This window comes from Euphorbia lathyris, chromosome 3 (genome assembly GCF_963576675.1).
Source record: "Euphorbia lathyris chromosome 3, ddEupLath1.1, whole genome shotgun sequence".
In the NCBI taxonomy this organism is placed as follows: Eukaryota; Viridiplantae; Streptophyta; class Magnoliopsida; order Malpighiales; family Euphorbiaceae; genus Euphorbia; species Euphorbia lathyris.
In genome coordinates, this window is record NC_088912.1 from 98028890 (window position 1) to 98050341 (window position 21452).

Genomic DNA, 21452 nt, shown 5'->3' on the forward strand with positions numbered 1-21452 from the left:
TTCAATAATCTACTAGGCTCTTAAACTTATTTAAAATGATGCACGTTTTAATTTGTCCAAAACTCTCATTGTTCTACCCACGTGGATTTAATGAGCTAATGCAATATTTTAAAGGTAAACAATTTATTAGTCTCCATCTTTTTACGCAACATATTGTTTAGTCCCTCTATTTTGAAAAACAAATTATAAGATCCAAATTTTTTTTTGTCATTGTTAACCCCTTTAGTCTTTTTGTCTATTTTTTTTTTTAGATTTTTAATCAAACATATCTTAACTTTAGTTATACTGTGGTATGCAATTGTCATCTTACTCTGTTATTTTATGTTTGTGTGTTTATGCCGAATATAACGGTTAAGAATCTAAAAAAATAGACATAATGCCGAAAAGGTTAACAGTGACAAATGATATGGACCTTATAATGCGTTTTCAAAATAGGATGACAAAATAGAGTATTAGGTAAAAAGGAAAAGACTAATAAATTATTTACTCATATATTAAACGTTTTTGTAATGGGATAAGGTACAAAAATGCATCTAACGCTGATAGCTAATAGCAATTTTATCTTTAACATCTAAAATTGTACAATTTTATCCCTAACGTTGCCAGTCATTATATAGAAATTTTGCCACTAACATTGGCAAATTGAATTTCAGACATCATTATAAAACACAAATATTTTGTTCTTTATTCTGTACCAGTTGTCTATTAGCTAGTTCTAAAACAAGATTTTCACATTTTTTTAATTTAATAATAGAATTGAAGATTAATATTTGTAAATTCTGTAAAATGTATGGATATCTTTATCCAACTTATACAAAATACAATATAAATTTTTTTAAATAAATTTCACATCTATTCATATGGTTGTGATACGTTACTAAAATAACGCAGTTGACATGATTCATAATTGAGAAAACAATTTGATAAATTATTTCTTAAATTGACCAAACTTATCAATATTAGAGATAAATTTACTCTTTACTACCAACACTAATAGTAAAATAACACTATTTTAAACGTTAGGGTAAAATTAATATAGTTTTTGTCACTGACACTTCTAGAAACCATCATTTTCTAGAGAAACAAAAAAAAATCAACAGAACTATTATAGTCTTTGAATTAATCTTTGAAGCATCCAATTAATGGGTAAAGTTTATAAACAATTGAATTAACGGTCACTTTGATGCTGTAAAATATGGAAAATGCAATCAGAAACAATATTTTAAAAGAATAGTCTAAATTCAACAGACTCCTTTTTTGAAAGTTGAACATTCTTATAATTCCTCAGAAGATTAGTCAATTAACTAGAGACAATTTCTGATTTTTCATCAAAATATTTATGATTTATAATTAATAATGATTTAGAGTCTATAGAAGTTATATTTTAAAATTAAAGTAATTAATTGATTACAATGTTTTAATAATTTATACTGGTTAATGTAAGAATTTTTTTTTTTTTATATAAAATCAAATTATTGACTTACTGAGTTGGACAAATAGAAAAATCTCTTTTTACTTTCTTTAATTATTCTTAGTATAAATTTATGAATATATATACTATTTAATTTAGGTTAAATATTATAAATATATAGTAGTATTCTCTAAAATATTATAGTATACTAATTAATGTATTAACCTAATTCGTATTGTGTACCTCTAAGACAATCTCCAACCTAATATCAAATTGATATTCAGAAGGAGATTTGATGATGGTTGGCTATATTCTTTGATGAATACGGTTTTTCTGCATTAAATTTGACGTTGCATCAAAAAATTTGATGTAACATCAAATAATATTTATTAATATTTTTGTACTTTTTTGTTTATTATATATATATATATATATAATATTTATGTATTTTGTTATATAATATTATTATTTGAAAGGAATCTTTTGATTGGAGAGAGAAAATGAGGAAATAGATTGGAGCAAAAATATTGTAGCAACATCAAAACAACGAGAGAAAATGAAGAAAATACGGTATTCCGCTCTTTTGCAGAAGCGGAATACTAATCCCTTACTGCCATCACCAGCGAGCTTAAATGATTAAAGGAGTTATTGTTGAGTTTGGGTATTCATCATCCATAGGCGATTAAAATTTTCTATGATAGCCATTTAGCTATTCACATTGCTAAAAAAACCCCGATTTTCATGAACAAATGAAGCATATTAAGGTAGATTGTCACTTTGTTCGTGATGATATAATAGATGAGTTTATTGCTCCGTCATATGTGCTCACTAGAATAGTTTGATTACCTTCTATATAAATTGGGCATTTTCAATTTGCATGCTCCAACTTGAGGGGACGTGTTAAAATATTATATTATTATTTGGATAAGGGTGTTTCTTAAAAATCCTAATTATAGACTTTTTGTTATTTAAGACTCTTGATTGTATTATATATATTATGTTTGTATTGATAAAAAAAGTCCAACTTTTAACCTAATATCTAGTCTTATATCTTATATCTTGATCAGCTTACCATCCAACTAGGGTTCGATTCCTGGAGATGGAAATAGTTGTTATTAAAATACTTACTGTAAGAGCTTTGCCTCTCGAAAGAGACTTGCCCAGCTTGAATCTAGATTAGTCTAGGTTTCGGTCTAGAATACCAAATATAATATTAAACCTTATGTAATAATTCAAAGGCAAAAAGCATCTTTAGGCCTCTGATATTTCATTTTTGGTTTATGAAGTCATTGATTTTTTATTTGGATACTTTAAGCCCATGATTATTTATTTTTTTAATCTCATTAAGCAATTGTTTACCAAATTAGTAAGTTGTGAATATCTAATTCTGTTAAAAAGACATTATTAATTTCATATATATTCGAAATTATATAAAAATAATAATTTTTACAGTTTGAATTAAGATTTTTACAGTTTTTCTATAGTCACGTTACACATCCAAAATTGCTTTGAAACAGTGAAAAAAATATATAATCAATGACTTAATGAACCAAAAAATAAAAGATCATGAGCTAACGATGTTTTTCTTTACATAATACAAACCCTAAACTTATATAAATATGTATCTCCTTATCATCTAAATTTATTTAAAGTGATTTATACATAAATTTGTTTAAAGGGACTGATTAATATTGAATTTACTTGCATTGGTTATTAAACTTGCTTAAAATTATATTAATTTTAATTTATTTAAATTCTACCTCGTTTTGTTTTATAACACTTTAAACAAATTCAGACAGCTAATAATAAAACATTTTATATTAAGAATGAATCAATTTTTTTGTAATTCAAGTTCAAATTATCCCTATGTATTAAGTCTTATACTTAATAGAGAATCCAATAGTTAAATTGAAAAATCATACACTATATATAAAATTCGAAAAAATCAGTATCCATTTTTTCTAATTAATGTTAAAACAGTCTTATTTTTTTATTTTATTTTTTTGGATAAAGTTAAAACAGTCTTACTGAAAGTTCTTAGTCAATCGATCTACTTAAAAGGGAGCTTTTAAATTAGAAAAATCATATATTAGGCATAATAAAATATATAAAATAATAAATGATTGGATATTTTTGTATTTTTTAAGGAGACTATATAGTATATAGTCCATATAATTAAATATGTATATGGACTCGTGGGCTGCCCTGCATTGACGTAATCAAATGGAGACCAAACATAAACTATTTATTCTAGAATAATGGAAAATTCAAAAGTGTCATTTTTGGGAAATTTACATAGAAATTCAGATTTAAAAAATTATATATAACTATATGAAGTAATGATTTTGATTTATGTCAAACTAATAAAATCAGTATTTTTAATATATTTTAAGGATTAAAATTTATAGGGTTCAGGATTTATGAATTGGATCTAGAATTTTTAAATTAGGGTGTAAAATCATACTTTATTTGTAATATATAGAAAATAATGACATATTAAGAATTAAGTTTGATAATATGATTGAGTTATAATTTTGTAGTTATTTATGATATTTATGTATTTGACCCTTAATTTTTTTAATACCTCTACTTTTTTTTTTCTCAAATGCATCAAATTGCAGGTTTTATTTTCCTATTTTCTCCCATAATTAATTTTTTAAAGTGAAAATAAGGAAAAGATGAGAATGATGACCTGGCAGTTTTTAAGTTAATAATTGTTATTGTTAGCTGTTTCCTGTTTCCGGTTGCAGTAAACTAAAGCTGTTCCTTATTGATGTTAATTGTTTGTTATTAGAGGTTTAATTATTAGTGTTTGGTAAAATTTTATTGAATTATTGTTGTTAATATTTAAAATGTATAATAAGGACATGTTTTAAATTAATCAACAAATAAATTATAAAATAAAAAATGTATTACACAATTTAATAAAAACAATTTAAATAAAAAAAATATAAAAAAAATTATTGAACGCAACAAAACATTGTTCTTTCAGTAATCATGTTATAGAAATAGAAATAATGTTAAGTAAGAAACATATTTTTGTGGAAATAAGCATATAATTTTCAATAACAAATAACTATAAATATTTCTTCATGAAAAGCTCTAAAGTGCTGCATTTTCCAACTAAATGCTATAATTATATAAATCTAATTAAAAACATATTTCCTACGATTTGGATTGACATGTTAAACGTTCATCCGAAAAGTTGAAACAAATACCCTTGAGAAGACAACAAATTCTATCTTGACTATAATTTTAAATTCTCTCTTTTAGTGCAATATTTGTTTTCTCTAAATTTCTTTCTGACTTAAACAGTATTATTAAGAAATATTTCTTTTTTTTCTAACATATCCAAAATCACATATACTTCCAATAAATATCAAAGTTGTCAAAATATTAAAACCCAAAAATGTAAGATGTGTTTTAAACTTTTCCCAATAAAATATATATACAATAATAATAGTCATAGATAGATAGTTCAAATTTTCCCCTTATAAATGAAATCCTTCCTTATAATTTCTTAACCAAAAGGAAATATTGTCATTGAAACTTCCAATTTTGAGTAGTAATAACAACTATGGCTTCTGCTACTGCTTGTGGTTCTCTGATATTTAACAAAAATTTGAATTCCCAGGAAATCGAAAAAATCAATACTACTCTTTCATCATCATCGTCATCGTCATTCTCGAAAATTCAGTGTAATAAGATGAAGAAGTTGAGTTGCAGAGCAGGAACAGCAATGGAGGAAATGCAATTTGTAAAATCAAAATCAAATGATTTTAGAGTTGGAAGATTGGTGGAAGATGGTCTTGTTTACTGTCAAAATCTTACTATTAAATCTTTTGAAATTGGCTTTGATAGAAAAGCTTCCATTGCTGCCTTGATGAGTTATTTACAGGTCCATTTCATTTCCTTTATTTTTTATTTATTTTTAAATTTTATATATATATATATAGTGATGGATTCAAGATTTAGCTAGAAGGGTTCTTATCGTAATTTATGAGTGCTAAATTGATAGTTTTTTTAATACTTTTGTATAAAAAAAAAAATAAAACCGCAATCATAATTTCCATAGAACTTTTAGCATTTTTGCGCGATCTCAAGCCCCTGTAAACCCCTGGATCTATCCGTGTATATATCTAAATGTGGAAAAGAACCGGCATGTCGAAATTTTGGCCAGAGGAAGATCTAGTGGTAGTGTTTAACAATAAGGCAGCTTGGATCGCCTATGTTTTGTCTTTCATTATTTCATTGATTACTTTATTACAATTCGTTTTTAACATAATCACGTGGTTTTTGATAATTTTTGTTTATTATTTTCGGATATTTTTATTTAATTTCATTCTATATTAGTTGACATGGTACGATTTTAAGACTTTAAGGACAATATTTCATAATTTTCAGCTAATTATATTATTTAAGGATATTATTTTTTACTTGTTTCAATTGTTTTAATGATATTTTTGTTCAAATGTGTTTTTACACGATTTTAAGAATATAAATAAATATATATATGTTTTATATTATTATTTAGATAATATAACACATATTGTCTATCATTTTTTTACAACCTTATCTAGGGCCACGAATGTCCGTGTAATTTTTTGTAATTATATTAGTAACAATGTAAACATTCTAGATATTTTTTTTAGCAAAAACATAAAAGATATTTTGATAAAAAAAATTGTGCGATTAATTTATTCGTCAGACTTTTTTTTTTGAATCAATTTATTCGTCAGACTTTGTTTTAGGATTTTAACAAAAAAAAATAATAACTTTTTTTTAGTATTAGTAACATGCTAAATATTATAAACATGATTACTATTTAAAAAATCTGATATGACAGTTAAATAGCAGTTAAATTAGTATTTTTAAATTTTCGATAATGTCTCGATAAAATTAATTTTGATTAGAAACGTTAACGATGATTATTAATTAATTAGATTTTTATTTTTATGTATGAAGGATAGTGCAATAAACCATGGAAGAATAACAGGAATAATGGCAGATGGTCATATTTTGGGTGTAACACGAGAAATGTCCAAAAAAGATTTGATTTGGGTCCTCTCTTCTTTGCAAATTGTCGTGGATCGATACCCTTCTTGGTAATTTATTCTTTTTACAGTTAAAATTATTGTTTTACAATTTTTTATAATAGATAAATTAAATACTATATATATATATATATATTAACTATTGAAAATATAAATTTTGAAAATAAATGAAATGAATTATTTTTGTAATCGAATTTTATGTTTAAAATTAGTTTTTTTATTATCAAGTGTTTAATGTGATTAAAAATAAATTATCGGAAACGAATAAAATTTGAGAATAGGTTTTTCTTTTATGATTTTTGACCGCATTCATTTCTTTTATGATAAAATGTAACAATTTAATAAATAAAACATATTATTTATTATTGCTATTTATTTTTGTTTATATAGGCTTGATGTTGTTCAAGTAGAGACATGGATGTATCCATTAGGTAAAAATGGACTAGGCCATGATTGGGTTATTCGTGATAGGAACACCGGTGATGTTTTAGCTCAAGCAACCAGGTATATTTCATTTTATTTTCAGTGGTTCGGATTTAAGTAGATCTGCGAATGAGAACTTCATAATTAGAAAATTTCTAACTGGACTAATACTGATTCAAGTTTACAGTAGAATTTTTCTTTATCAATTTATATGTTAATTCCGATTCTATTGTAACATAATAAAATTTCTCTTTAATTTCGAAACAAGTCAAATTAAGTCCAAGAAATTAAAAGGATAGTGTGCAAATAATATGTTGACGTGTCATGTTTTTTTATTAATGGTTCCACTTATATTCGGACCACAGTAAAATTATTTCTAATTTAGAAAAAAGTCAATTTAAGTCGACCCTTTAATAGGTATTGAACGGTTACTTAAACGAATAAATGGTCAAATTCGCCCTTCAACTTAGTATTTTTTTTTTAAAAAAAAATTTGCGCAATGCGCTTACATTAAAGAAGAAAGAAAAATCTCCACCAGACCCGGATGTGATTCGAACCCATGACCTCCCAAGGCATAGGTAAGCTCTCAACCACTAGGCTAAGAGCTTCATCACTGCCCTTCAACTTAGTATGAAGGGTTAATTTAGCCGAAATCAATCTTTCAGTATCAACTTAGTCCTTAAATTTTGTGATAAGGGTCAAACTAACCCATAATCAAATCAGCCCGAAAAGTATAATATATTTTTGATATTTGAACTTTATCATGTTTATATTTTGATACCTGAAATCTATTTTTATACATAAAAACTATTATATTCTGCACAACCGCATAACGCTTTAGCGTCAGTGCATTTCTTTATGCGCCAATACGGAATATCGATGCAATAATACTAGTTTGAGGGATTTAGTGAGTTTTTTTGTCTCTATTTCGAGAGTGTCAGAATTAATTATTCGTGATCCATAGTTCGATGGATTTTTAGAGATTTCTTTTATTTGTATAGCTTCAACACATTTTAAGTATAAAAATAAATTTCAAGTATCAAAATGTAAACATTATAAAGTTTAGATATAAAAAATATATTATATTTTTAGTGCTGATTTGACCATGGATTTATTTGACCCTTAATACCAACTTTAAGGACTGAGTTAATAATCAAAAATTAATTTGGGATAGATTGACCTAACATGCCAAGTTTACGGGCGAATTTCACCCTTTGTTCTTACTTAAACATTTTAACTGTTAAAGCCAACCACCAGCCTTTATAATTTTTATTTTATTTTATTAAATAATATAATATATAGTTTAATTAATCGGTGGGTCTTATATGATTGAATAGTTGTAAAGTTTAACTAGTGGAATAGATAACTTAATGAAATTAAGTTTTTTTAAGTATCTCACAATGATGATGTGTCTCTGATGTGATATATGTATTAGTGGTTATAGGTATGTGGTGGTTTTCACCTGGTCAGTGACTGACCAAGTGAATTTGGTCACTCACCATTAAATCTAACAGGGATGAATCTAAGCCTTACGATAATTTTAATCTTCACCATAGAATTTTAATTAGCTTAGATCTAATGGTGATTGACCATATTCACTTGGTCAGTCACTGACCAGGTGAAAACCACTACATATGTATGAATGGAGATGCTTTGAAATTTCTTTTGGGACAAAATATGTTGTCTCCATTCTCCTATCTTCTTATCCCTCTTTCATTCAATTTATGACATGTGTATACTTATCATACTTTAACCATAGTACAATTTGATTAAATTTTTTATATATATATATATATATATATTCAGTCAATTCGTGTTGATGAACAAAAAGACAAGAAAATTATCAAAGTTCAGCGACAAAGTCAAAGAAGAGTTGGCTCCTCATATGATGGAATATAGTACACTTATTCTTAATAATATTATCCAAAAACCGTCACAACTTAATATTAATACAACAGATTTTTCTTGTACAGAATTGAAAGTAAGTTTCGTTAACTTTTTCTTCACATAATTGATGCAATATAATTTCTAGATAATAATCAGGAACATTTAAAGATATAAAGTGACAGTGGGAGGGGTGCACGGGCTCCGTTGCAACCCCGACTATAGGAATTTATCTTCAAAGAGGTGGTTTTAGAGACGTCTTTTTGTCTCTGAGAAATGTTGCAATAATTGCACCTTCAGACTCTCTATTTTGGGCTCCACTGTTCAAAATATATATGACAGTTCCTTAAATTGATAGACAATGTTCAAAAAATAGTCATTATTATTTTTATTATTATCTCTAACACTATTGTTCTAAAAATAACAAGTAATTAGTATTTCTATTTTTCGCAAGTATAGCCGGGGTGGAATGACCTTGATGCCAATCAACATGTCAACAACGTCAAATACATTAATTGGATTCTTGAGGTAAACCTACCATCACAACATAGCTGGATGAATATTTTAAACTATTTTTTATCATGCAATTATATCTTTATGGGATAAGGTATATACAAATATTTTTATCATTTTCCTCCAAAAGAAAGTTTATGTTGATCCCTTGTAAGGTTGCAAATATAGTTTCAAGGGGGGTTAGGAACTATTTTTCCCTTTTTAATTAAGTAGGGAAAATTTCTTTTTCTTAAGAAAAGATTATATGACAGCGGCGCTGATCAATCGACAAGACACTGGCTTAGTCAACTGGTGACTAGGTCAGTTTCGTTGCTTAGGTCAGGAAATAGCACTTAGAGTTTATTCCTGACTTAATTCGTTGGCAGCGCACAACTCAGCTTGACCTCTTTTACTTGGTCAGTTTTAGTTTGTTTTAAGCAAGCAATATAAATAAGGAGTTAAGGTTTAGAAATACTTCACTCAGCAGATTTATCCAGGTTCGGCTTCTTCTAAGCCTACGTCTTGTCCCCGGAACACTTCCGAGATTTCAAATCCTCTACTGAGCTCTTTAAAGGTAGAGCCTCAAACCTTTTACAATATCAGCAATTGAGTATGACAAGAGTACCTTCCTCTATACTTCTACTCAATCCTAATCTCTCCGCTGAGTACTTAAAACCGAGTACTCAGCCTCTCCTTTCTATTCCTAGAAATGATTAAGATTTGTCCTAAACAACAATTGCTAGAACACCTTAGATGATTGAGGATCAATCACTCTAGACTTTTACACAAATGAATAAGCTTGTAGTGTAAGAATTTGCTTTGCTTTTGATGGAGAACTTTTGTACACGTTTGATCAGCGTAACGGCTTTTGCTCAAAGTTCTCTCATTGAATGTGGATTCTGAATGCTCTATTTATAGAGAGCTCTGAGAGCTTCTGGTTATTTCAAATTTCGAAATAACCGTTGGAGGGAAACGGCTTCATGTCGCTTTCACTCAGTCTGTTTAGCAGTTCTCTTAGCCAATCAGATTCCAGCATCTTCTGTTCTTCGGTCAGTGTGACAGTATGTTCCTCCATTTTGGGTAACGTCAACCAGACAGCTTGCTGTGTCTTCTGATCTTTACTCGAAGAGGAAATACTTTGTCTGGAAGCTGTCTTGTGGTCAGCGGCTGTCTTGTACGTTTTGTCGAGACAGCTCAGCAGCTTCATACCGAAGTTGTCTACGTGGATCTTCTCGATCCTTCTTTGCTCAGCATGCGTTTCATTACTTCAACGGCAGCGTTTTGGAGATACGCGGGCTGAGTGATCTTGGGCTTGTTTGACTTGGGCCTTGACTTCCATATAGGGCTTGAGCCTTATGATCTTTATGTCTTATAACAATTATAAACTCAACATTGAACAAACACATTAGTAACAATAAATCAAAGCATTTAAACTTAATGTGTTATAGAATATTTAATTTCACTTAATTAATTTTGTCAAATCAAAATCCTGTGGAAAGGTGTTTCAACAAACTCCCCCATTTTGATGTTGGCAAAACTAATCAGCAAGGAACTCAGCTTTGAGCTCCCCCATGATAGTTGACCTTTTTAATTAAGTGAACTCCCCCGTAAGGGCTGAGCTACTGACTTTGTTTTATTCTAAACATTCTAAGGTTTAATTGAATAAGTCTAAGGTCAGTTTTCAGGTATAGGTCAGCTTATGGGACATATTCTATTTTACTCAGCATTCAGCGGAAGTAATGAGAGAGCGTAGCGCTGAGTAATTTATTTGTCAATGGTTTATATTGGACAAGTCCAAACATTAATTTTTTTAAACGCAGCATGCATTCCATATAATACTTAGCATTTGAAGGATGGATAACTAATAGTTAAATAGTAATGCAAGTATTCCAAAAGTAACAGAAGTTAGGCATATTGAATTTTTAAAACAAAAAGAAAGGTAAGGACAAGGCATAAAAAATTCTTATTCCTAACTTCTAACTCTCTAGTTTCTAACTTAGAGTTAACTTCTAACTCTCTAGTTTCTAACTTAGAGTTCCTTCTCCTTAGTTGCCACTTTTCTCCCCCGTTTTGCCAGCATCAGCAGTAGGCAAATTTACGGTGGGGGCAGGAGACTTGGCTTGTTCTTGCAGCAGACGAATTTGACCCTCTAACGAATTCATGTGATTGACTATAGTCAACATGAGTGCGGTCATCTTGGACATCTGAGCTTGTGTTGGTTGCTGCGTCTGAACCGAAGAGAAGTGGTTGATCAAGTCATGGATTTCACGCAGAATTTGGTTAGTTACAGGTGGATGAGATGACTGGTCATGGTTTGGTGGAGGATGAGCTTGTTCTTGAAGCAGATTGTTAGCTGAGGCAATGACACGCCGTCCTGATTCAGTAGCACCTAGGTGTGCAAATTTGGCAGGAGTGGGCTCGCACTGAGTGCCTTGAGTAGCAACAGGACTACGGGGTGTGTTGTCTTCAGGTGCTGAGTTGCTGTGAGGTGGGAGTTGAGCTTCTTTTGGACTAGCAGGGGTTTTGGCTTGTTTCTCACTTTGAGGAACATATGCTTGTTTTTGTGAAGTCCTCCCTTGAGTAATGTTGGGCTCAGCGACAGTTTCTTCTTCTGTTCTCATTTTCTTCTGAGCTGACTCAGCTAGGTCCTGATCAGCTTTCTTCTTGTTTCTTTCCATTAGCCTTACCTTTCGTGGGACAGTACGAATATCCTTCGAGCAGGTTCCCTTTTTCTTCTTCTTCTCAGTTTGAGGTTCATCTGTTGGTTCTGTACCCTCATTAGTTTGAGCAGTTTCAGCCATAACATGAGCTATAGCATCATCCAGATCTGTTAGATTTTCCATTTCTCCAATGGGTTGCTCAGTCTCAGCCATAATATCCTCCTTTTCAGTGCTTCCATTTCCGTCATATCCTTTCAGGGGTTGACTATGTGATAGTCCATTCAGCAGACCTGCAGTGATAACACTTCCTGATGAACTTATTTCACCTACAGTCTCTATATTCTTGTCCTGTATTATCTTGGTGATGAGAGAACCCAAACGGAGCTTCCTTCCACTTCGTTGAAAAGCCCCGACCAAAAAGACAGGAAGATTGAATGGAGTGCTGGTCAGCATGTGCCAGATGAAGCATTGTTCAAAGTTGGAGGCGGATGAGGGTGAGCTGAGTTTAGGAAAGATGAAGTTGGTCAGCATGAAGTGGACCATCTTCTGATTTTTGCCCATGCAGGTGCTGGGTACTTCTCCTTTGTAGTCTCTGGGTTTACAGAACCCCTTCATCTTTTCTGCGATGGCTTTTGGTATTGGCTCCTTTGTTGTCCTGAACTGGATCCCTGTATTTGGTATATCTAGCAGTGTTGCTAGATATTCAGGAGTTATCACTATCTTTTAACCTTTAACTGTGGTCTCTAAGTAGTCAGAGTCATCTGCATCAACGTGCAGGTTGGAGTAGAATTCTCTCACTATCGTGGGATAGGTTTGTCCGGAAAGAGAGAAGAGACCTTTCCATTTGTTCTTTTCTATCCATTCACAGAATGGTTTCTCAGAAGAGACGAAGCCAGAAGGAAAGTATCGGCTCCTTAGTACTTCTTGACTCTTGGCCCAAGAGTGTACTTTGATCACCCTTCTTACCATGCTGGTTGAAGGACCAGCCTGATCAGTGGATTTGAGGGTTGGAGAGAAGGTACTTTTGTTTAAGGACATTTTTTTTGAAGTTCTGAAGCTCTTAAGTGCTTAAGGAAAATTCTGAAGCTTTCTAAAGTTCAGTGCGCATAAAGAGAAGGTAGTGGGTTAATATCCACTATTTATAGATTTGTAACTTGGATTTGCGTTTGAATTTAGGTCTGTTTTGCCCTTAGGTTGTCCAATCGACAGAAAACCTTGACATTTATGACACTTTTAAGACGTATTCGGTGCATGCGCAGTACATGTGTCATTACGCGTGCGGTTGCATTAAATGCAAATGATTACCTTTACTCAGCGTTTGTTGGTATAAACGTTTCGTATTCTGAGTAGTCAGTTTTGTTCAACGGATAGGTGTAGAGGTTTAGTTACTCGGCATGAGATAACTCACTCAGTGTGCATTTATTTCTGGGCATGTGATTTTGACAGATACTCTTTAAAATACTCAGCATGTTAACATTCATTCAGCATGCATCATATCACATTTTTACTTAGGAATTTAAGACAGTGGATTAAACATACCAATGGCTTCTCTCAGTATGCTAAATTGCTCTCGTGCTAGAGGCTTTGTAAAGATATCAGCAAGTTGCTCATCTGTTGGCACATAAGTCAGCTTAATTTCTTTCTTGAGTACATGATCTCTGATGAAGTGATGCCTTATGCTGACATGCTTCATCCTGCTGTGCTGGATTGGGTTCTTTGAGAGGTCAATTGCACTCTTGTTGTCGCATTTGACTTCAATTGTCTTTGTTTGAACACCATAATCTTCAAGCTGTTGCTTAATCCATAGGACTTGAGCAACACAGTTTCCAGCAGCAATGTACTCAGCTTCAGTTGTGGACAGGGCTACTGACGCCTGCTTCTTGCTGAACCAAGATATAAGACAGCTTCCTAGGAAATGGCATCCTCCAGAGGTGCTTTTTCTTTCCAGCTTGTCTCGTCCATAGTCAGCATCAGTGTATCCAATGAGTGTAAAGTCATGAGTATTTGGATACCACAAACCTGCATTTACTGAGCTTTGCAAATATCTAAGGATCCTTTTTACAGCTATGTAATGGGATTCCTTAGGGTTAGCTTGATATCTAGCACAATAACATACTGAGAACTCAATGTCTGGCCTACTTGCTATTAAGTAAAGTAAAGAGCCAATCATACCTCGGTATAACTTGCTGTCTACTGACTTACCATTTTCATCAGCACAGAGGACAGTGTCAGTGCCCATAGGAGTGGATATTGGCTTACAATGTTCTAGTTCATATTTCTTCAATATCTCCTTGGCATATTTAGCCTGACTGATGAATATGCCATTCTTTCCTTGTTTAATTTGAAGTCCGAGGAAGAAGTTGAGTTCTCCCATCATTGACATTTCGAATTCAGTCTGCATTTGTTTGCTAAATTCCTTGCACATAGATTCATTAGTAGCACCAAATATAATGTCATCTACATATATTTGTGCCAGCAGGGTATCTTTACCCTTTCTCTTAATGAATAAGGTTGTATCAGCTTGACCCCTGACATAATCTCTAGTCAGTAAGAAGTTGGTCAGCCTCTCATACCAAGCATGTGGTGCTTGCTTGAGGCCATACAGATCCTTTTTGAGTTTGTAAATGTGGTTTGGGAACTTAGAATCCTCAAACCCTGGAGGCTGATTGACATAGACCTCCTCGTTTATTACTCCATTAAGAAATGCACTTTTAACATCCATTTGAAACAGTTTAAAATTCATATACGATGCATATGCACATAAAATCCTAATTGCTTCTAGCCTTGCCATTGGGGCAAAGGTCTCACCGTAGTCAATACCTTCTTGCTGACTGTAGCCCTGAGCTACAAGTCTTGCCTTGTTTTTGACTACGTTTCCTTGTTCATCCAGCTTGTTCCTGAAGACCCATCTCGTTCCAATGGTCTTTTGGCTCCTAGGATGTGGCACTAGTTCCCACACATTATTCCTCCTGAACTGATTGAGTTCCTCTTGCATGACATTCATCCAGAATTCGTCATCCTCAGCTTCGGCAAAGTTCTTCGGCTCCTGTACTGAGACAAAAGCTACATTGCCGAGATACTTCCTTAGTTGATTTCTTGTCATCATCGTATTTCCAGCTGAGTCGAGAATTGCATTTTCTGAATGCCCTCTTGGGACTCTTATCTCCTTGGGTAGATTTATGTCTTGTTCTATCTGTGTTTCAACATTCTCTGCAGAAGTAGATTGGTCAGTGAAAGTAATATTAGGTTCACTCTTACTCTTGGTCAGCCGTTTTGTGAAGGACTCAGTAGCTGGTTCTTGATCAGCAGGTGCTGAGTTTGGTTCATCTTCTATCAGCGGCTGGTATCTTCCTGCAGGGTCAGTTTCATCGAATTGCACATGTATAGATTCTTCTAATACTTGAGTTCTCTTATTAAAAACTCTGTATGCTTTGCTGTTTGTTGAGTAGCCTAGAAAGATAGCCTCATCAGCTTTTGAATCAAATTTGGCTAAGCTATCTTTGGTATTTAAAATAAAGCATCTACAGCCAAATGCACGAAAGTATCCAATGTTGGGCTTTCGTCCTTTCCAAAGTTCATAAGGGGTTTTCTTAAGTATAGGTCTAACTAGAGCCCTATTCAGAATATAGCATGCTGTGTTAACAGCTTCTCCCCAAAAATACTTTGGAAGCCTATGCTCATCCAGCATTGTCCTGGCAATCTCAACCAGAGTTCTGTTCTTCCTTTCAATAACCCCATTTTGCTGAGGCGTTCTAGGAGCAGAGAAATTATGGTCAATGCCGCTGGCTTCACAGAATTCAACAAACTTTTGGTTTTTGAATTCTCCACCGTTATCACTACGGATATGAGCTAATTTTAGGTCTTTCTCATTTTCAATTTTTCTAACCAAGTTTGAAAATGTCTCAAAGGTCTCATCCTTACTGGTCAGCAGGATAACCCATGTGTACCGAGAGAAATCATCTACAATAACCAAGGAAAACCTTCTTCCACCCAGACTCAGCGGCTGGACTGGACCAAAGAGATCCAAGTGTAGCATTTCTAACGGACGCTTAGTTGAGACAATGTTTTTACTGTGAAAAGATTGCTTGGTTTGTTTTCCAGCTTGGCAAGCATGGCATAATTGATCTTTTTGAAATTTAAGTTCAGGCAGTCCCTCAACCAATTGCTTTCTTGCTAATTTGGCCAGGAGGTCCATGCTTACATGACCAAGTCTCCTGTGCCATAGCCAGGAATTTTCTTCCTTTGTTACTAAGCACACAGTTTTTGAAAACTTTTTCTCTAAGTCTAGCATAAAGACATTATCTATCCGAGGGGCAGTTAAAATTAACTCATTAGTTTTACACTCGTATATTTTACATCCAGTAGTATCAAATATAACTTTTCTCCCATTGTCACATAGCTGAGCTACGCTGAGTAAGTTATATTTGAGTCCGCTGACTAGGGAGACAGATTCAATAGTAGGGTTACCTCCGATGATTCCTGAGCCTACTATCTTATCCTTCTTGTTGTCTCCAAAACTTACACTCCCTCCTCGTTTACGTTCAAACGTGATGAACTGAGTTTCATCACCCGTCATATGCCTTGAGCATGCGCTGTCAATATACCACATCTTTGACTTCTCGGCACATCTCAGGCTTACCTGCATTGTAACTAGTTACTTTTAGGTACCCAATTCTTTTTGGGTCCTGACTTGTTAGGTGCAACAGGTATAGCATCATATTTTATTTTATGGCGACATACATGGACAGTATGACCATTCTTTCCACAGAAGTCACAACTGACCTTCTGTTTAGGATTTTTTACTGACTTGTCAGCACCCCAGTGCTGAGCGTGCCAGCACACTTTAGTAGTGTGTCCTAACTTCCCACAAAAGTCACATTGGACTTTTCGCTGGGGATTTCGTCTCTGCTGAGTACCTTGGTACTGTGTACCTTGATACTGAGTTCTCAGCGGAAAATTGTTTTTGTTTGGAACCTTTAATTGGTTCTGAATGGTTGTGACATCCTTCCTCAGTTTCTTTGAAACTGACTGGACTTCAGAGACAGACTCATGAATGATTTTCATATTTTCATGCAAAACTGAGTTGTCTTGAAGAAGGTATCTGAGGTCACTCAGTTTGACCTCTTCTACTTCATCACAGCGCCGGTTGAGTGCTTTAATCTTCCTGTTACACTTTTTAACAAGTGTATAGAGATCACTCAGGGCATTACCCATTTCATTTCTGAGTTGAGAGAGTGAGATTACCTCATTAGATTGCTCTTCATTATCTAACTCATCAGATTGGTCAGCATGCTCAGAAATGCATGGCTCAGCAAGTTCGTCAGCCATAAAGCATATCTTCGCTGACTCGGTGGCCTCAGTTTCTGTTGATGAAGATTCATCACTGTCACTCCAAGTAGCCACCATTGCCTTCTTCCCACTTTTCTTGTCTTTCCTCAGCGTGGGGCAGTTTGACTTAATATGGCCATCTTGGTGGCACTCAAAGCATGTAATGGGCTTTGAGCTATCCTTTCTGTATTTGCTATCGCTTGAGTCAGCCTTATACTTATCAAACTTTTTGTAAGGCTTTTTAGAATATTTGTCGTTCTTCCTGAACAGCCTCTTCATCTTTCTTGTGAACATAGCCATCTCCTCATCATCAGTTGAACTCCCGTCAGTGGAGTCAGCCTTCATGACAAGTGACTTCTGCTTCTTGTCATCAGATTTTTCCTTCACCTCAAAGTTTTTCATGGATATCTCATGGGTCAGCAATGAACCGATGAGTTCGTCATATTTGTAGATGGTTAAATCCTGAGCTTCCTCAACTGCTGTCTTCTTTGCTTGCCAGTCTTTTGGAAGACTCCTGAGTATCTTTTTGACTTGTTCTTCCTCTGTGAAGATTTTTCCAAGTCTCTTGAGCTCATTAATGATGTTGGTGAACCTTGCGTTCATGTCTGAAATGCCCTCATCATTGTTCATCTCGAACAGCTCGTACAGTCTCATCTGCTGATTCACCTTGGATTCTTTTACTTTGTTTGTTCCCTCGTAGGTGACTTCCAGCTTTTTCCAGATCTCTTGTGCCGACTCACAACCTGAGATTTTGTTATATTCTGCAGCATCGAGCGCACAGTGAAGCATATTGATAGCTGAAGCATGGTTTTGAAGCTTCTTAAGATCATCCTCTGTCCATTCAACCTCAGCTTTAACAACTGACCGGCCAGCAACAACTTTCACAGGTACAAACGGGCCTTGGACTATAGATAGCCAGGCACTCATGTTTGTAGCTTGAATGAAGTTCTTCATCCTATTCTTCCAAAAGGTATAGTTTGACCCGAAGAATAGGGGAGGCCTGGTAATGGACAACCCCTCAGGTAATATCTGAGTTGTCTGGTTTTCAGGGAGAAACCGAGTGCTGTTTTCGCCCATGGTATGGATCAACTCAAGGTTGTTAGACCTTTAGTAATGAGCTTTTAAGCTTTGATACCACTTGTTGGTCCCTTGTAAGGTTGCAAATATAGTTCCAAGGGGGGGGGGGGTTAGGAACTATTTTTCCCTTTTTAATTAAGTAGGGCAAATTTCTTTTTCTTAAGAAAAGATTATATGACAGCAGCGCTGATCAATCGACAAGACACTGGCTTAGTCAACTGGTGACTAGGTCAGTTTCGTTGCTTAGGTCAGGAAATAGCACTTAGAGTTTATTCCTGACTTAATTCGTTGGCAGCGCACAACTCAGCTTGACCTCTTTTACTTGGTCAGTTTTAGTTTGTTTTAAGCAAGCAATGTAAATAAGGAGTTAAGGTTTAGAAATACTTCACTCAGCAGATTTATCCAGGTTCGGCTTCTTCTAAGCCTACGTCTTGTCCTCGGAACACTTCCGAGATTTCAAATCCTCTACTGAGCTCTTTAAAGGTAGAGCCTCAAACCTTTTACAATATCAGCAATTGAGTATGACAAGAGTACCTTCCTCTATACTTCTACTCAATCCTAATCTCTCCGCTGAGTACTTAAAACCGAGTACTCAGCCTCTCCTTTCTATTCCTAGAAATGATTAAGATTTGTCCTAAACAACAATTGCTAGAACACCTTAGATGATTGAGGATCAATCACTCTAGACTTTTACACAAATGAATAAGCTTGTAGTGTAAGAATTTGCTTTGCTTTTGATGGAGAACTTTTGTACACGTTTGATCAGCGTAACGGCTTTTGCTCAAAGTTCTCTCATTGAATGTGGATTCTGAATGCTCTATTTATAGAGAGCTGTGAGAGCTTCTGGTTATTTCAAATTTCGAAATAACTGTTGGAGGGAAACGGCTTCATGTCGCTTTCACTCAGTCTGTTCAGCAGTTCTCTTAGCCAATCAGATTCCAGCATCTTCTGTTCTTCGGTCAGTGTGACAGTATGTTCCTCCATTTTGGGTAACGTTAACCAGACAGCTTGCTGTGTCTTCTGATCTTTACTCGAAGAGGAAATACTTTGTCTGGAAGCTGTCTTGTGGTCAGCGGCTGTCTTGTACGTTTTGTCGAGACAGCTCAGCAGCTTCATACCGAAGTTGTCTACGTGGATCTTCTCGATCCTTCTTTGCTCATCATGCGTTTCATTACTTCAACGGCAGCGTTTTGGAGATACGCGGGCTGAGTGATCTTAGGCTTGTTTGACTTGGGCCTTGACTTCCTTATAGGGCTTGAGCCTTATGATCTTTATGTCTTATAACAATTATAAACTCAACATTGAACAAACACATTAGTAACAATAAATCAAAGCATTTAAACTTAATGTGTTATAGAATATTTAATTTCACTTAATTAATTTTGTCAAATCAAAATCCCGTGGAAAGGTGTTTCAACAGTTTACCCTTAACATCACAGCGATACAATTAAAGATCTAGTGTTGGCAAGATAAGCCAATTGTAGAAATTAATATTAATGAAGCTCTCTCCTCACTTGTGAATCCGCTATCTCCTCTCATCATGCGTGTATCACTCACCAGTAATACGCCAAAAACACATGTACATTTTTTAGAATACAATGTTTTTAAGCTTAGATTTATGTTTTTATTATTTTTCTTTTGGGAAGCACATGCAAAACACGTGATAAGAATTCAAATAAGATATATTCGACCCGCACAATGCCTACGTATGTACATATGTCTTTGACTAGCTACTCAGTTAGAAATTAATATAAAAACTATTATTGGGTATTAACTAGACATTTAAACTTTTGGTTCAAATGGTTCATTGACATGATATCAGAACGTTCTCAAACTAAATGATTGAGGGTTCGAATCCGCAAACTCATTAACTGGTGAAATTAAAAAATTATGGTAACATGTGCTTGGATATTAATATAAAAAGAATTATTAGACCTTAACTATCAGTTTAAATTCTTGACAAATGATGAGTGATGGCAATGCTGCACATGTAGAGGTGAGATAAAAAAAATCATGATTGAAGAAATAGTTCCCTAAATAGTATCTTGAATTGATTCAGTTGGCCAATGTTGTTTACGACGTATACTATCATTATTTTGGGAGAAAAGTATAAAAATAAATCATGTGATTTGATCAATTTTCAAAGACAGTCCATGTGGTTTAAAAGTTTGCACACAGAGGTTTTGTGTTTTATGAAAGTTAAAGTATTTGTAAGTCAATTTTTCAGTCAAACAATACTTGAGGTTTAGTTAATTTGCAAATTTAAACCTTATATTTTGGATAATTTGCAAAGTCATTCTTTTTAATTGCTCCATATTGTTCCCTTTTGGGGTAAATAGTCAGCATAACAATTTTTTACGAAATGAATGAGTTTGTAAACTGCACAAAACCTCTATTTGCCAACTTTTAAACCACGAGAACTATCTTTGCAAATCGTCCAAACTACAGAATTTATTTTTGTACTTTTCTCGTACTTTTGACTTACAATGAGATGAGTATCTTTTTTAATTTATCTTTTGATTCATTTCAGAGTGTTCCTCAACCATTGATGAAGCATCACAAGCTCTGCGCAATGAACTTGAAGTTTCGGAAGGAATGCAACATGGATAGTGTATTGCAATCTCTATCAAAAATCATTACAAGTAATGAGAATGAAGTAGAGTTGGAGCATTTGCTTCTTCTTGAAAATGGCCAGCAAATAGTTAGAGGAAGCACATTATGGAAACCAATAAATAATCTTAATTAAATGTTGATTTTAAGATTGTGCACAACATATTTCATTATTATGAAATAATTGTACTGGTGACCTATTTCATTGTTTCTAACAAATAATATTATTAAAAAATATAATATTAATAATATTACTGATTGTAAATTCCTTCTTGAGGAATTAGTTAAATGTTCAATAATTTTTGTTAAAAGATCTTCATAAACACAGAGAAATGGAAAGAAGTTGTGAGAGAAAAATAATGTGTCTTGTGGTAATTTTTTATTAATCACGATCTGTAGGTAGTTACACTTTATATAACTCTTAGCTAACCAGTTATATAATGCCACATGGCATCTTAGCTATTACAATCTCATCTAACTTTACCGCCAATTCTACGTTCTATTAACTAACAG

At 33.4% G+C, this 21452-nt stretch overlaps 1 protein-coding gene across 3 annotated transcripts; it reads left to right on the forward strand.

The window, feature by feature from the left end:
* The first annotated feature begins 4825 nt into the window (after positions 1 to 4825).
* LOC136224593 (palmitoyl-acyl carrier protein thioesterase, chloroplastic-like) lies at positions 4826 to 21238 on the forward strand. Of its 3 annotated transcripts, XM_066012967.1 has the most exons (5): positions 4835 to 5309; positions 6377 to 6516; positions 6856 to 6969; positions 9232 to 9300; positions 20860 to 21238. In XM_066012967.1, the coding sequence occupies exons 1-5, from the start codon at positions 4989 to 4991 to the stop codon at positions 20876 to 20878; spliced, it is 663 nt and encodes a 220-aa protein (XP_065869039.1). In that variant the 5' UTR covers positions 4835 to 4988; the 3' UTR covers positions 20879 to 21238. The 3 variants fall into 3 exon arrangements, with proteins under 3 accessions (XP_065869038.1, XP_065869040.1, XP_065869039.1); XM_066012966.1 differs by lacking the exons at positions 9232 to 9300; positions 20860 to 21238 and adding an exon at positions 8695 to 9159 and having other exon boundaries at positions 4826 to 5309; XM_066012968.1 differs by lacking the exon at positions 9232 to 9300 and having other exon boundaries at positions 4832 to 5309.
* Positions 21239 to 21452: the final 214 nt, after the last annotated feature.